We start from the raw sequence: 13,937 nt of genomic DNA, 5'->3' as shown, positions 1-13,937 counted from the left end.
CACATCTGAGTATATACACGTTAGTCCAAGGTTTTTAAATTTTTCTCCATAAAAATAATTTTCACGCTCTAAGGGGAGAGAGAGGAAGGATTACACTTACTTTCTTTTTTCTCTTTTTTTCTTGTCATTACTGGGGCTTGAACTCAGGACCTGGGCACTGTTGCTTAGCTATTTTGCTCAAAGCTAACACTCTACCATTTGAGCCACTGCTTCACTTCTGGCCTTTTGATGATTAATAGGAGCTAAGATTCTCATGACTTTCCTACCTGGGGTGGCTTTGAACCTTGATCCTCAGTTCTCAGCCTTCAGTATCTAGGATTACAGGTGTGAGCCACCAGGCATTACTATCTTAAAGGGAAAAGGAAATCCTAGACAGCTGAATTAAATAATGTTAGTCATCATGTAGATAAATGGCCAGCAGAATACATTCATGTTCTCAATTTGCAATAAATTCATCTCTCTCTCTCTCTCTCTGTGTGTGTGTGTATGTATGTGTGTGTGTGTGTGTGTGTGTGTGTGTGTGTGTGTGTGTGTGTGTGGTGTCAGACACAGACGACCTTTTCTTCACTGGCCTCTGGTGTGGTTCCTAACCCAGTTCCTTACCGCCTCTCTTGCCCCAGGTTTCAACTTTCACTGGCAGCTAGTCAGTCACCTGTGAGAGCCAAACATTGACCATGACACTTGCTCTTCATTGTGGCTCCTTATGGCTCAGAGGACAAATGTCCAAGGCCCTCCAAAACCTCCAGGATAGATGTTGAGTGGCCAGTCTCTTGGCTTCCTCCAGCTGGTTTACTGCTCTTGTCACTATAGCTATCACTTTCAAATTCCTTATCATTCTTTATGCTCATAGGGCCTTTTTATGGGGTGATGCTGCTGCCTGGAATATGCTTCTCACATCTCTTGCTTGATTGTCTTCTGATATATTTTAGGCTTTGTGTAAAGTATCACATCTCCGAAACAGAATTAATTAAATACAACATGTGATCCCTGTTGTCATGGAAGTTATAAGTTCATATTAGAGATGAGAGACGTAGCCTAGTAAGGATTGGGTCTCACTGAGACCCATCTGGTGCATATAAACTGGTTCATAGAATTAAAACCTCAGAGCCAGTATTTATTTAGGAAATATGTTACATATATGGCCAAGCTATCTCAAACACACAAATTACTAATTTAAATAAGCATAGCTCACAGTCTACTGTGGTTGAAGTCTTGGGACTTAAAGAATTGTCTGTCTTGCTTGGAGGTAAGATTAAGTGCCAGAACGAACAAGTAGTGGCTTCTGCATACTGTCCACCAAAAGAAGGGCATCTCTTTTCTTTTGAGGGAAGAGAGTTGCAGCACATGGTAGAGTGAACCTGTCATTTTACATGCTGACTTTCCACCGACGTGCCTTCAGCCACAAAATTACAGTGAGGACATTTGCAACTGAGAACCTAAACGCATTTGGTCTCTGCTCCCAGGCAGCAGCAGTGCCAGCATCTGGCTGTCTACACAAATTCCAATGTGCCCCTGAGAACTGTTGTGGGAGGCAATTGCTCATCCTGCCTCCAGCCAAACGGCAGACCGTCTGCCCACTTAGAGCTGTCACTCACGCAATGTGTGGAGCACACATTTCTAAAGACAGGCTCAATACAATGTTTTCATGTGGAAATTTCCTACAGTGGACATGGACTGGAGTGTATGTGCTTGTCTTGGTCTCGGTGTCCTCAGTTTATTGCCCTGTGCCTCAATACTTGTCCTGTCATTGTGCAGGGTACTAAAGAAACTCAGAAGTAGGTCAGTTAATAGCATTGACAGACTCCAATAATTTATCAATAACAGATATTTTCTTTTTTAGGGTTGTTTTCTTCCTTTTTTATTAATTAAATTTTTTTGACATGGTGTTGTGCAAAAGGGGTACAGTTACATAATAGGGCAGTGTGTACATTTCTTGTGATATCTTACACCCTGTTTTTCTTTCCCTTCCCTAGATCAGATAGACATATATACAATACACAGGGTACCAAAAACATATACAGTATCTATGTGGCCTACGCCAAAGGAAATTCACTTAGAACTTTAAATGTAATGTCAATAATAGAGTTTGCTTATCCTTGTCTTATATGAACATACATACATAGCTTTTGAGCTATTGTGATCCACTGAGAGGTCTATTTTTGACCTTTATATGTTGAGTAGTTGTTTGGTTTTAGTTACATAATATAGGGTCACTGAACCAAACCTGAGAGAAATACCATTTGACAAGAAGTTTTTGGTTTCGCAGACCTGGTCTCTACTGTCTCCCCTTACCCCCACCTTAACAGTCATATATCAAGGAGATCATGCCCCTTTGTTTTCTGTGTTCTAGGCTTGTCTCGCTCAACATTATTTGTTCAAGTTCTGACCATTTCCCTGCGAATACTAATATTTCACCATTTCTAATCGCTATGTAGTATTCCATTGTGTATAAGTACCATATTTTTTGGATTCATTCATCTGTGGAGGGGCATCTGGGTTGTTTCCATATTTTGGCTATTGGAATTGTGCAGCGATAAACATGGAAGTGCAGATGTCTTTTTGATATCTTGAGGCCTGTTGTTCAAGATAGATGCCTAGGAGTGGTATGGCTGGGTCATAGGGTATGTCTATGTTGAGCTTTTTGAGGAACCTCCATACTGTTCTCCAAAGTGGTTGTACTAATTTGCACTCCCACCAACAATGGAGAAGGGTTCCTCTTTCCCTGCACCCCTCCAGCATTTGTTGTTGCCTGAGTTCAGAGTATAGGCCATTCTAACTGGAGTGAGGTTGTATCTCAGGGTTGTTTTTATTAATGACAGATATTTTGAAGGATCATTTTGCAAGTTTCAACTATTCTTGTGTTTACATTGGTTTACCTTGAGAACCAGGAAACAAGTAGTTTTATTTACGGGGAATTCTGGCAAACCATTTGAAGTGTTAAAGCTGCAAAGTCTGAACCAATTGAAATAATCATCATTGTAGCATTGTTGAGGTTATTTCTGAGAGGAGAGAACCCAAAATATCCTTTCAAAACATAAAAATGATAAAGTGAAAAATATGAACTCAAAACAAATACCACTAAAATTTTTTAATACCTTCAATTTCATCGTTTTCCAAAATTCTGTATTATTTATTATTCTAGTTTTTGTTTTATCACAAAAGAAAATTTGAGATAGACTTGGTGACACACACTGTAATCCCAGGATTCAGGAAGCTGAGGAAAGATTTGAGAGTTCTAGGCTAGCCTGGGCTGCAAAAGAATAGCCGGGGGTGGGGGGGGGGGGAGGAAGGATACTGTTGTTTCATAGTATGCAATATTAAGATCCCAATTCTGTCACTTACCACCTAACAACCTGGGTAATAGTTGACTTTTTCCAAACTGAATTTATTGTTTATAAAGCAGAGATTATAGTAGTACTTCCCTTATAAAGTTATAGGCCAAGTTTTCTGCCTGTTGAGTTAGGTGTGACCAAGACTCAAGTGTGACCAGAATCTAGTTACTGAGCACTATGGTATATCCAGCAAAGTCTTGTCAAGGTGCAACAGAACATGTCAAGTGGAAATGGGATGGGCAGGTAAAAGGTGGAGAAAGATTTTGAACATGCCATCTGCTAAGCAGCAGAAAAGCCAACATGGCAGCCAGAGGTACTGCTCTTTATTCAGAGTGCCACAACCAAGAGCTGAGCTGCCACTGAAATGGGACCCGGGTTCTTCAGCTCTCCTGGGCCTGATGCCTGCTTCTTCTTTTAGTCTCTAGCCAAAAGTCCCAAGTGCACTACCCACAAGTGGGAGCAGGTGAAAGCCAGTAAGCTTGTCCCATGACCCCTCCAGTGCCAGCTTTGCCAATTTAGGGCTGTGAGGCAACCCAGTTCCACCCATGTGGATATTCCTGCAGAAGCATTTCAGGAACTGTCCTTGATTCTGCCCACTTGCAGCTGTCAGTTACCTGGCAGAAGCTTCAAGGCAACCTTGGGGCTGGGTCTAAAAGTTACTTAAGCTGACAAGGCCACTGGCTTCCTGCCTTTTGCAATCCCCCTTCAGGCTGGGAGGTGGAGAGAGTGCATCCAAGGGCTTACCACCAGGCAGTGCTCCCAAGGAGTCAGAGGAACTCTACACCACCTCTTCTTTGTCTATCTCTGGATATACTGACTGAGGTAGACTTTCGGGCTACTTATTACCTAGGGAAGGGAACAAGGAGGCAGTGACAAGCAAATAGCACTTCTGTTTCAGGCAATAGGAAAAACCAGGAGGTTCTATTGTGCTCTTTCACTTTTTTTCCTCTTGCTGGGCTCTTGGAGTCTCCAAACTAATCCACGGGCAGCATGTTTGAAAATGGACCTCTGCTTCTCTCCCTGAATATACCCCCTGTGCAGGCCCTTCTGTCTCCCTTAGCTTCTGCCCCTCATTTCCTTAGCTTTACTCATTTGCTGTTTCCTACTCTCTTGGTATGAATTCAGTCCTTCAGCACCCTACACTCTCTGCCCCGTTCTCTTTCTTCATGCAGTTGCCAAATCCTGGTTGTTTCTTTCTTTGATAGATCCCATAACTTTTCCTTTATAGTGGCATCCACCTTATACCCCATCCTCAGCACATTTGGACTGCCTCTTTCCAGTTGTCTCTGCTCAGTTTTTTTTATCCTCTATCCAGATGTCAGCCTCTATAATGCCTCTGCTTCCACTCATCAGGATGTTCTCCCCGTTTCTATGCCATACCTTTGCTGCCTCATTCTTCTCTGCTCTTAAATTCTGCATACATGGTGCCTTTTGCCTGAAAGCCTCTATGTAGATTGAGTCTTGCCTCTCTCAGTAGATCCTTGGTCTTGTATATTACCACCCCACCCCTCACCCTAGCCACCATGGATGGGCATCTGCCTCAGGCTTGGGAGGCAGGTAGGTATGGGGTTCCCTTTCATCTGGGTCCCTTACTAGATGAAGGGAATAGCTTATTTAATGGTGTCCTCTCCTCTATGCACTTGAAAAGATCATGACATGTCCCTCCTAAGAATATGGTAAGTTTGAGCTGAAGTGCTGTTGATAATGAGCCTTTGTACTGGGAAGATGAGCTGAGACAAGCCTGAGCAAGCTAAGAGTTCATGGGTGCAGCCGTTGCCATGACCCAATTGGCTCTAGTGATGGTTTTCACGGTGTGCCTTTAGGCATGTAGTTTAACTGTTCTGGGCATCCATTGTCCATAAACAGCAGTGGACTCTGTCAGTGTACAGCTCAAGGGGAGGTCACTTGTCCAGTATGTGTAAGGTCCTGGGTTCTAGCTCAGTGATGAAAATGAAAAAAGAAGGCAGAGCAGCGCCTCCATGGAGAACACTGGGTGGAAAAGGAACCACATGAAATGCAGTCAGTAAACATCTTCTGGGGCCAGTCTTCCAATCTTGGATACTAAGTGTCTCCTACTTTCTCCTACAGTGGTCAGAGCACTAACATCATGGAGCTGAAGAGAGGAAAGACTTTCATTAAATCCAGCTTTTCCACAAACCTTCCCTTGCACATTTCCCATGAAAAACCTTCAGACCTGGTAGCTGCTGCTCTAGCCAGAGAGGATGCAGATTCCTGGTCCATCTCTCTGGGAGGACAGCAGAGGCCGTTCAGTGAGAAGAGCTCCCAGGCTAGTCCCAGCACCCAAGGGTATACCAGATGCCCAAGCAAGGAGGCACAGCCTGGCTCTGAGGACAGTCCTGTGGCCCTCTGTGGAACCACCTTCAAATTGGTAAGAAAGAGCAAGACTCACGAGAGTGTTCCTGAGGCTGGGAAGGCAGCCACTAGCACTAGCACAAGACAGCTGGTGGGCAGCATGAGCTTCTCAGGGTCCCCTAGTGGCCAGCGCATGATTGACTACCGCCACTTTGTGCCCCAGATGCCTTTTGTGCCAGCTGTGGCCAAGAGTATCCCAAGAAAGAGGATTTCCTTGAAGCGACCCAAGAAGTGCTTCCGGAATCTATTCCACATCCGCAGAAGCAAGACAGAGGACCTGGTTTCACTGACTGCCAAAAAGAGCCTGTTCTCTCCGGGGGTCTCATCAGATGCTACAGGGCAGCAAGGCAAAGCCTTCCTCTCCCTGGGTGAAGGTCTGGGATTAGACACTCTGTGCCAGGACCTGTCTGACAGTGAACTTCTTCCTGACTCGCCCTTTGACCTCTGTGGTGCCTTGTGTGAGGATGTGGCCTCACTCAAAAGCTTTGACTCACTCACAGGCTGTGGAGAGATCTTTGCAGATGAAAGTTCGGTGCCATCCCTGGAGCTGAGTGAAAGCCCTGCTGAGAGCTCAGCCTGGGCATCCCAGGCCCCGGAGAGCAAGACTCCCCGGGGCCCCTTCCACGGCAGTGTGGAGCAGCTGGCAACCCCTGCCCAGAATGAAGTGTCAGACTTCACCAAGTTTTGGAATAGTGTGAATCACTCGGTGAGGCGGCAGCAGCGTGCTCTGCTGGGCTCATGGCTGGTAGGTCCTCAAGGGATGAATACGGAACAGCCTAAGCCAGATGTGGCTGCGCTGGCTGAGCTCCCCCTGTTTCCCTACAGGGGTCCTCCCACTGACTCCAAAGCCAGTTCCATAGACACAGGCACACCCAAAAGTGAGCAGCCGGAATCTGTGTCCACAAGCGACGAGGGCTACTATGACTCCTTTTCACCTGGCCTTGAGGAGGACAAGAAGGAGAGCCCGAGCTCAGGCACACTGGCAGCTGTCTTTCCCAGGGACAGCTACAGTGGGGATGCTCTCTATGAGCTCTTCTCTGACCCCAGCGACGGCCCTGTGGGTCCCAGCCTAGATGATGACCTGTGTGTGTCTGAGAGCCTGTCTGGGCCAGCTGTGGGCACACCATTGTCCATGTGCAGCTTCCATGTGGGGGCTGAGGAGAACTTGGCCCCTGCCCCAGGCCCTGACCTGCTCAGCCAGAGCTTCCTGCAGAGCTCCTGGAGGGGCAAGGAGTGCCTGATGAAGCTCTGTGACACTGAACTCTCCATCACCATGGGCATTGTCAACTGGCTCCGCCGCACCCCACCTGCCCCTCCTCCAGGAGAGGCCATACCCCCACCAGGCCCCCACAGGGCCTTCAAAGGAATATCAGAGAAGCGAGAGAGCAGTAAGGATCAGGCTTCAGATTCATGTAGGGCCACCGTCTGCTCAGCACCTAACAGACAGGAGCCATGGGCACGCCCTGGCAAGATGGGAGGCAGAGAGATTCCAATGGGGAGGGTATCAAAGGACCTGTCTCTAGAGGGAGAGATGCAAGGCTGCACTAATGGCTTATTCTCTTCTGAGGTGTCTGCAGTCTCCACAAGTATTTCCAGTGAAAGCAAAGTGCAAAGCCCTCAAGCCTGGCCCAGCTCTCAAAAGGAGCCTGGGCCATCTGAGAACCCGAGACGTCCTGAGGACCTGCAGTGGCCAGATCATGGAGGAAGCACTCCAGATGCAGGGTGTACACTAGCAGGCTGTGTGGAGCATGTGTCAGACCTGCAGGCCTTTCTAGTGGGTCAGCCTCTGAGGCAGGACATGGGTGATGGGCTCTTCAGGCAGCCTCAGGACTGTGGCCCTGACATTCTGCAGCAGAAACAGGGAGCTAATACTTGTGGCCTGCCCTCCTTGGCCAGCCAACAGGATCAGAGATATCCAGACCTTTTCCTTGAGCTGAGCCAGCTGAGGTTGGAGCCCTCTGGGATGGACACCCAAGCTCTTTTCCTCAATGGGGAGCCAGCCACTAGAGCTCAGCCCTAGGTCTATGGAGCAGGGAGGACACAGGGGTCAGCTGCATGCCAAGCCTCTCTCAGCCCCTGCAGCTCAGTGAAGCCCCTGGGGCTTTCCTCCAGAAATTCTGGGCCTCGCTTTGGACAGCTAGCAGTAGCGAGGCTTCTCTGTGACTTCCCCAAAATGCCACTACAGCCTCAGCCCAAGAGGGACAGCCAGAAGTGTGGGCCTACAGGCCAGCCATGGCCAATTCCCACCTAAAGGACAGGCTCACTCTCACCAGAGCTGCATCTTTATGGCTAAAGCAGGAGAAGCTAGGACTCAAATCCGTACCTTTTGTGAGGACTGTGTTAGGGAGGAAGGGGACAAGGCTCAGACAAGCAGAACGGTAGGGCCTTCCCATGTGGAAGCCTGAGTCCAAGGCCAAGCAAGCACCAAGCTGCCCTTCATGCAATGTGTCAGAGAGGAGTTCAGGCTTCAAGCTGATGGGAAGGGAATGGTCCACATTGACATGGAGGTTGAAGCGGCCAGTGTGTCTTCTTGGGATGTGTGGTAAAGGTGAGGCCTGGGGCTCAGAGGTGGAAGGCAGATGAAGCTGACAGAGCAGAGCCCACCACTCCTATCCCAGCAGCTTACTCTCTGTCCCAGACAGGATGCCACAACATACCAGGCATGGGAAGCAGAACCAGCCTCACCTCAGCAACAACCTTGAATCAACCAGCATCATGTGTGGCTATCCAACCCTGGCCAGACCCTGTTGACCTTTGTTGGCAGACAATTCTGGATTATCTGCCACAGATCTGCCTGTACAAATAATGATTCCCCTCAACATGTACCGTCTTACACCTCTGAATGGAAAAATACTCTTCAGGAAGAAAATGTACACCATTCTTCCCATTCTGCCTTGGAGAAGCAAAGTCCTTGAACCTGTTTCCTCCACATTGTCAGCATCCTCATCTCCTTTTCTAGAAAATTCCCCCTTTGAAAAGGGCTGCCCTGCCCCAAGCCACAACAGCATACACCTAACACCAGAACATTCAGAATCAAGAGAAGAGACAGTGGCTAGTGTCTCCGGGAAGGGTAGGTGTGGTTTCTGGCTCAGCCTCAGGCCAGCAGGTATGGGAGTGAAAGACTCATCCCTTTCCCTAAGATTGAAATCTACCTCACCCCAAACATCACAGAACTGAAGGACAGGATGTTGCAGACAGCTTTGAAGTTCATTTCTAGGGAGAATGGGGTAGCAAAGTCATTCCATGCCAAGTTTCCATGGGGAAGGAAGGAAAGTACACTAGCTTTGACAGCTGGAAGAGACAGGAGAGGAACTAAAGACAAGAATTGCAGTCCCAAAAGGTGGTAGAGGCTTGGTGCCTATTCTAGGAGTCTGACATTTGACTTCAGGCTAGAAATGCTCTCAAATACTCTCAAATGTTCCTCCAGAGCAAAACAGCTTGCTAATATCTGCAGGGTGCTGGCTGTATGCTGTGAGTTTTAAAGGGTCATGAGTGGGCCTGTCCAGATCTAGACAAAGAAGCTTAGGTCTGCCTCCTGTGCAGACACACTGACATCTCCTCCAGGGTTAAATCACCCAGCTTGTCCATGCTGGAAGGCTACACTCCCATCAGGCTATCCAACTCCTGACCAAATTAATGTAACCCAGAAACTTGAGTTAGAGAATGCTGATGTGAACTGCCCATGCCCCACACAGGTAGTGTGAAGTTTGCAGGGCTCTCTCGAATCCCATTCTTGGCTCCAGAGGCCTTGCTCTGCCACAGGCTCTGGAACTTCTGGCTGAGTTCTCACAGCAGATGCCCCTCTGAGCACAGGTGCCAGAGCACCTGCAAGTCTTAGTCATGTGTTTCCTGTAAAGAGGCTGAGCGTCCAGGGGCAAGTCACCCTTCCTTTATTCACAGCCCTATGGATTTGTACTGTTCTTGTCCGAGTATGTGCTCAGTAAATACTTGTTGAAAGAATGAAATGTTTAAGTGTCAAGTGTGTTTTCTGATTTCTTGTTGACTATGAGCCTTGTGTCTGGAGAAAATGTAGTTGAAGTTTAAACCCAAGCTTGCTTGAAAAGCAGACATCCCAATGGCGAGGGCAGTGTTTCCTTACCGTGACTTGGGATGCTCGAGATTTTGGAGAACCAAGCCAGCTTAGAAGTAAAGTGCAAGCACCAACCAGTTCATGTCCTAGCTACATGAGAGATGTAGATGAGGAAATCATGTCTGTACACCATCCTACATATAAACATTTGTGAGTCTTAACCAATGGCTGGAAGCAATGGCATGTGCGTGTTATTCCAGCTATGTGGAGTATGGGGGGGGCACAATATCTGGGCACAATGGAATGTATTTGTCCCCAGCAACATAGATGTGGAGGAAGTTTAAACATGAAGACCACAGCCCAGGCTGGCCCAAGTGTAAACAGAGACTCTACCTTGAAAAGAACTGATGCAAAAGGGGAGATGGGGAATTGGAGGCAAAGAGTGCTGGAGGCATGACACAGCTTAAGTGGTATAGCACAAGCTTGAGGTCCTGAAGTCAATTCCCAGTACAGCCAAATAAAAATGCAAACCCAGACAGGAGGGCATGGTATCAGCAGCAAGGACCGAAGGGCACCTTGAACTTGGAGGTACGGTTGGAGGTCTTCAGTGACCTAGCAGGGCAGTGGAACTAAGCACCCAGAGCCATGCCTTCTTGAGCAGAATTGTAACTTGACATGTGGGGGCACTTTAAACAATCTCAGCACCCCGAGATTACCATTCAGAGTTTAGGTGGAGTCCTAGGTGGGTGGAGAATGGAGGGTGGTGTGAGTTTTCATAGGGTTTCTGTGTCTGCTGCCCAAACCTCAGAACCTCAAAGCTGCCTTCCCATGAGATGGTTCCAGGCAGTGCCAGCCTGGCCAGCTCAGTAATCCTCAGGGTGACACAGTGAGAAGAAACGTCAGGGCCAACTGAGGAGCCTGGCCAAGCGCTGGGAGTGGAAGAGGCCTGGCTTCATCTGTATTGCTATAACTTTGCTCATTTCTAACCATTTCCTCACATATGGCTGTGGAGTGTGTGTGTGTGTGTGTGTGTGTGTGTGTGTGTGTGTGTGTGTGTGTGTGTATGTGTCCTGGGGCTTGAAATGGGCATTGTCCCTGAGCTTTTTTTATTCAAGATTAGAGCTCTCTCGCTTGCGTCACAGCTCAATTTTCAACTTCTAAGTGGTTCATTGGGGGTTAGAATCTCATAGATTTTTCTGTCCTGAGTGTCTCAAACCAAAATCCTCAGACTTCAGCCTCTTGAGAAGCTAGGATTACAAGACATGAGCCAGCAGCTGTGGAATTTTACCTTCTGTGAAATAAAACCTTAAGAGCTAGGGTCAGCCATTCCACAGAGCCTAAGTGACTCAACCATGGTCACACAGCACTGGGGTGAGCCAGGAGGCTAGAAAACTTGAGTGAGGCCAGGTGTTCGTTGAGAGGGGCTGGTGAGGGGTTTAGATGAATAAGGGTGGAGGTGGATTGAAGTAGGTGATAGAAGAGTATAAGAAGCAGTGAGAAAGAGGATTGAAGGCCAGGACAGGGAAGAAGGAGGAAGAAGAGACTGAAGACTGTACCAGGAAGTATTTCTCATCTTTTCTGATTTCCTATTTTACTTTCTGTAATAGGAATAAGTATGTAGAATAGAAAGCCAAACAGTACAGAAGGGAAAACCTCAAAACTCAAATTTCCACCTTTTTTTCTTTCCTGTTGTTACAAAACTAAGCAACATTACAAGCAACTCAAATATGCCCTTAGCAGCCCCTCTTCTCAAATTCTGATGTGTGTTCCCAGTGTCCTTCCAAGCGCACAGCATGAACACACATGAACTTCACCCATTTCACTGATCCAGCTGGTCCTCTTTGGCACAGAGCTGTCTTTGAAGAAGCACAGGCAGTTTCAGGAGGTAGAAATGAAATACTTCTTAGTCTGTGGACATTCAAATGATTCCCCACTTATTCTCTTAAGTACTCACTGTGAAAATCCTCTTCACATTTCTAAAAGCAAAGCTTCCCTTCATGCTGAAAAGATGAATGTTTGTTGTTGAAAAGTGCCTCTGGATTCCATGGCCCTGCCTTGCTTCCCAGCTACCTTGGGCCTGCTCATACCTGTACCTACATTCACAAGAACACGCCCCTTGCATCATTGGAAGAGAGCAGTTGCTTTCCATTATCACACACACACACACAAAAATGCCTTGGAAGTCATCATCCTACCTCTCAAGAAGAAAAATCTGAACAAACTGAAAACCAGTGGCTTTCCTTGGTGCAGTAGAGAACTGACAAGGGAACATGGCCACTTTGGAAGCTAGAGGAGTGGCATGTGTCCAGAAATATGGTCACCAGGAGCCATGAACTGGAACCAAAGTCTAGAGATGCCAAGAACTGGAAAGAACAGTTGACTAGAGATTTTGACAAATTGTTATAGGCTGAGTGGGAGGCTAGAGTCATAAAACTAGTCAATAAAGAGAAGCCCCAGAGCCACTCCAAGGGCTGAGGGTGAGGGCCACATGGCCCTGGTAGGGGCACTAGGAGATGGCCAATGTGAAGCCCTCTGACCTCCTCCTTAACAGAGGCAGTCATTGCAGGGGGTGAGCTACCCAGTGAGCAGAAGGAAGGGACTTTATCCCACTACAGTCCTCCCCAGCCTTCCTGGTTCATCTAAAGAAAAGCAAACAAAACAGACCAGAACTGGAGGACCACCTATAATCCCAGCACTCCAGAGATAGGAATGTCAAATATTTGAAGTAAACTTGGATTACATGTTGAGTTCCAGGCCAGTCAATTTGGGCTCCATAGTGAGACTCACAACAAAAAGTGAACAAACAACAGCAAAATATACAATGGAATATGATTCAGCCTTAAAGTGGGATGAGATTCTGGCATAAGCTGCAGCATAGATGAACCTTGAAAACATAATATTAAGTGAAATGACCCAGGGATGGTATATTATTTTTAATAAGTTCAGAGTTTTAATTTGAAGTGATGAAAAATTCTGAAAGTCAGACACTAATGGCTAACACCTATAAACATAGCTACTCAGAAAGCTAAGATCTGAGGATCAAGATTTGAAGACAGTTAAGGCAGATAAATCCAAGAGACTGCTATTTTCAATTAAACTGCAAAAAGCCAGAAGTGGAGGTGTTGCTCAAGTGGTATAGCATCAGCCTTGAATAAAAAAAGCTAAGCAAGAGTACAAGCCTGAGTATGGGCACACAGAAGAAGAGAAAAGTTCTAGAATGTATTTTGGTAATGGTTTGAGCACTCAAGGCCATGAATTGTACATTTTAAAATGGCTACAATGGTAAATTTTGTTATGTATATTTACAATAGTAAAAAAAAATCAGTGAGTCTTAAGAGAGGTAATTGAAATGAACAAAACAGAAATGAAAAGAGAAAATTATCTGGATGGAGGAGAGGACTAATATCCTGGAACTGAGACAGATGAGAGGATGTATCATTCATGCACAAATCCAGATGCCAGAAGCAGCTACAAAGGAGGATAGCATAAAAACTATTGAGAAAATAATGACTGAATCTACCAAAATGAAAACTAAGACAACAAGCCACAGATCTTGGAAGCTCAGGGAATACCACCAGACCATCCCATACACTACATCTATCTATGTATCTGTGTATCTATCTATGTATCTATGTATCTATTTATCTATTCATTGATTGATCTGCTAGGATTACCCTAGATGTGTACTAATTATTCCCAATGAGGGAGACCATAGAGTCCATGTTTCTTTGGGTCTGGCTCACTTCACTTAGTATGATTTTTTTCCAAGTCCTCCCATTTCCTTATGAATGGGGCAATGTTATTCTTTCTGATAGAAGCATAGAATTCCCTTGTGTATATGTACCACATTTTCTTGATCCACTCATCTACTGAGGAGCATCTGGGTTGGTTCCATATTTTAACGATGACAAATTATGCTGCAATGAACATAGTTGTGCTGGTGGCTTTGGTGTGGTCTTGCTTGTAATCTTTTGGGTAGATGCCCAAAAGTGGTGCTGCTGGGTCATAGGGGAGATCTATGTTTAGCCTTTTGAGGAATCTCCATGCTGATTTCCAGAGTGGTTGAACAAGTTTACACTCCCACCAACAGTGTAATAGGGTTCCCTTTTGGCCACATCCCCTCCAGAACTTGTTATTATTAGTTTTCTTGATAATAGACATTCTTACTGGGGTGATTTTCATTTTTTTAATGGCCAGTGATA

At 46.3% G+C, this 13,937-nt stretch overlaps 1 protein-coding gene across 1 annotated transcript; it reads left to right on the top strand.

The window, feature by feature from the left end:
- The first annotated feature begins 5,439 nt into the window (after positions 1-5,439).
- Positions 5,440-7,725, top strand: Amer3 (APC membrane recruitment protein 3). The gene has a single exon (XM_048345768.1). It carries the CDS (start codon positions 5,440-5,442, stop codon positions 7,723-7,725), a length of 2,286 nt encoding a protein of 761 aa, XP_048201725.1.
- The last annotated feature ends 6,212 nt before the right edge of the window (positions 7,726-13,937 follow it).

Source organism: Perognathus longimembris, chromosome 4 (genome assembly GCF_023159225.1).
Source record: "Perognathus longimembris pacificus isolate PPM17 chromosome 4, ASM2315922v1, whole genome shotgun sequence".
Lineage (NCBI taxonomy): Eukaryota > Metazoa > Chordata > Mammalia > Rodentia > Heteromyidae > Perognathus > Perognathus longimembris.
The sequence above is the reverse complement of the archived record's forward strand: the minus strand, read 5'-3'. Positions and strand labels throughout refer to the sequence as shown.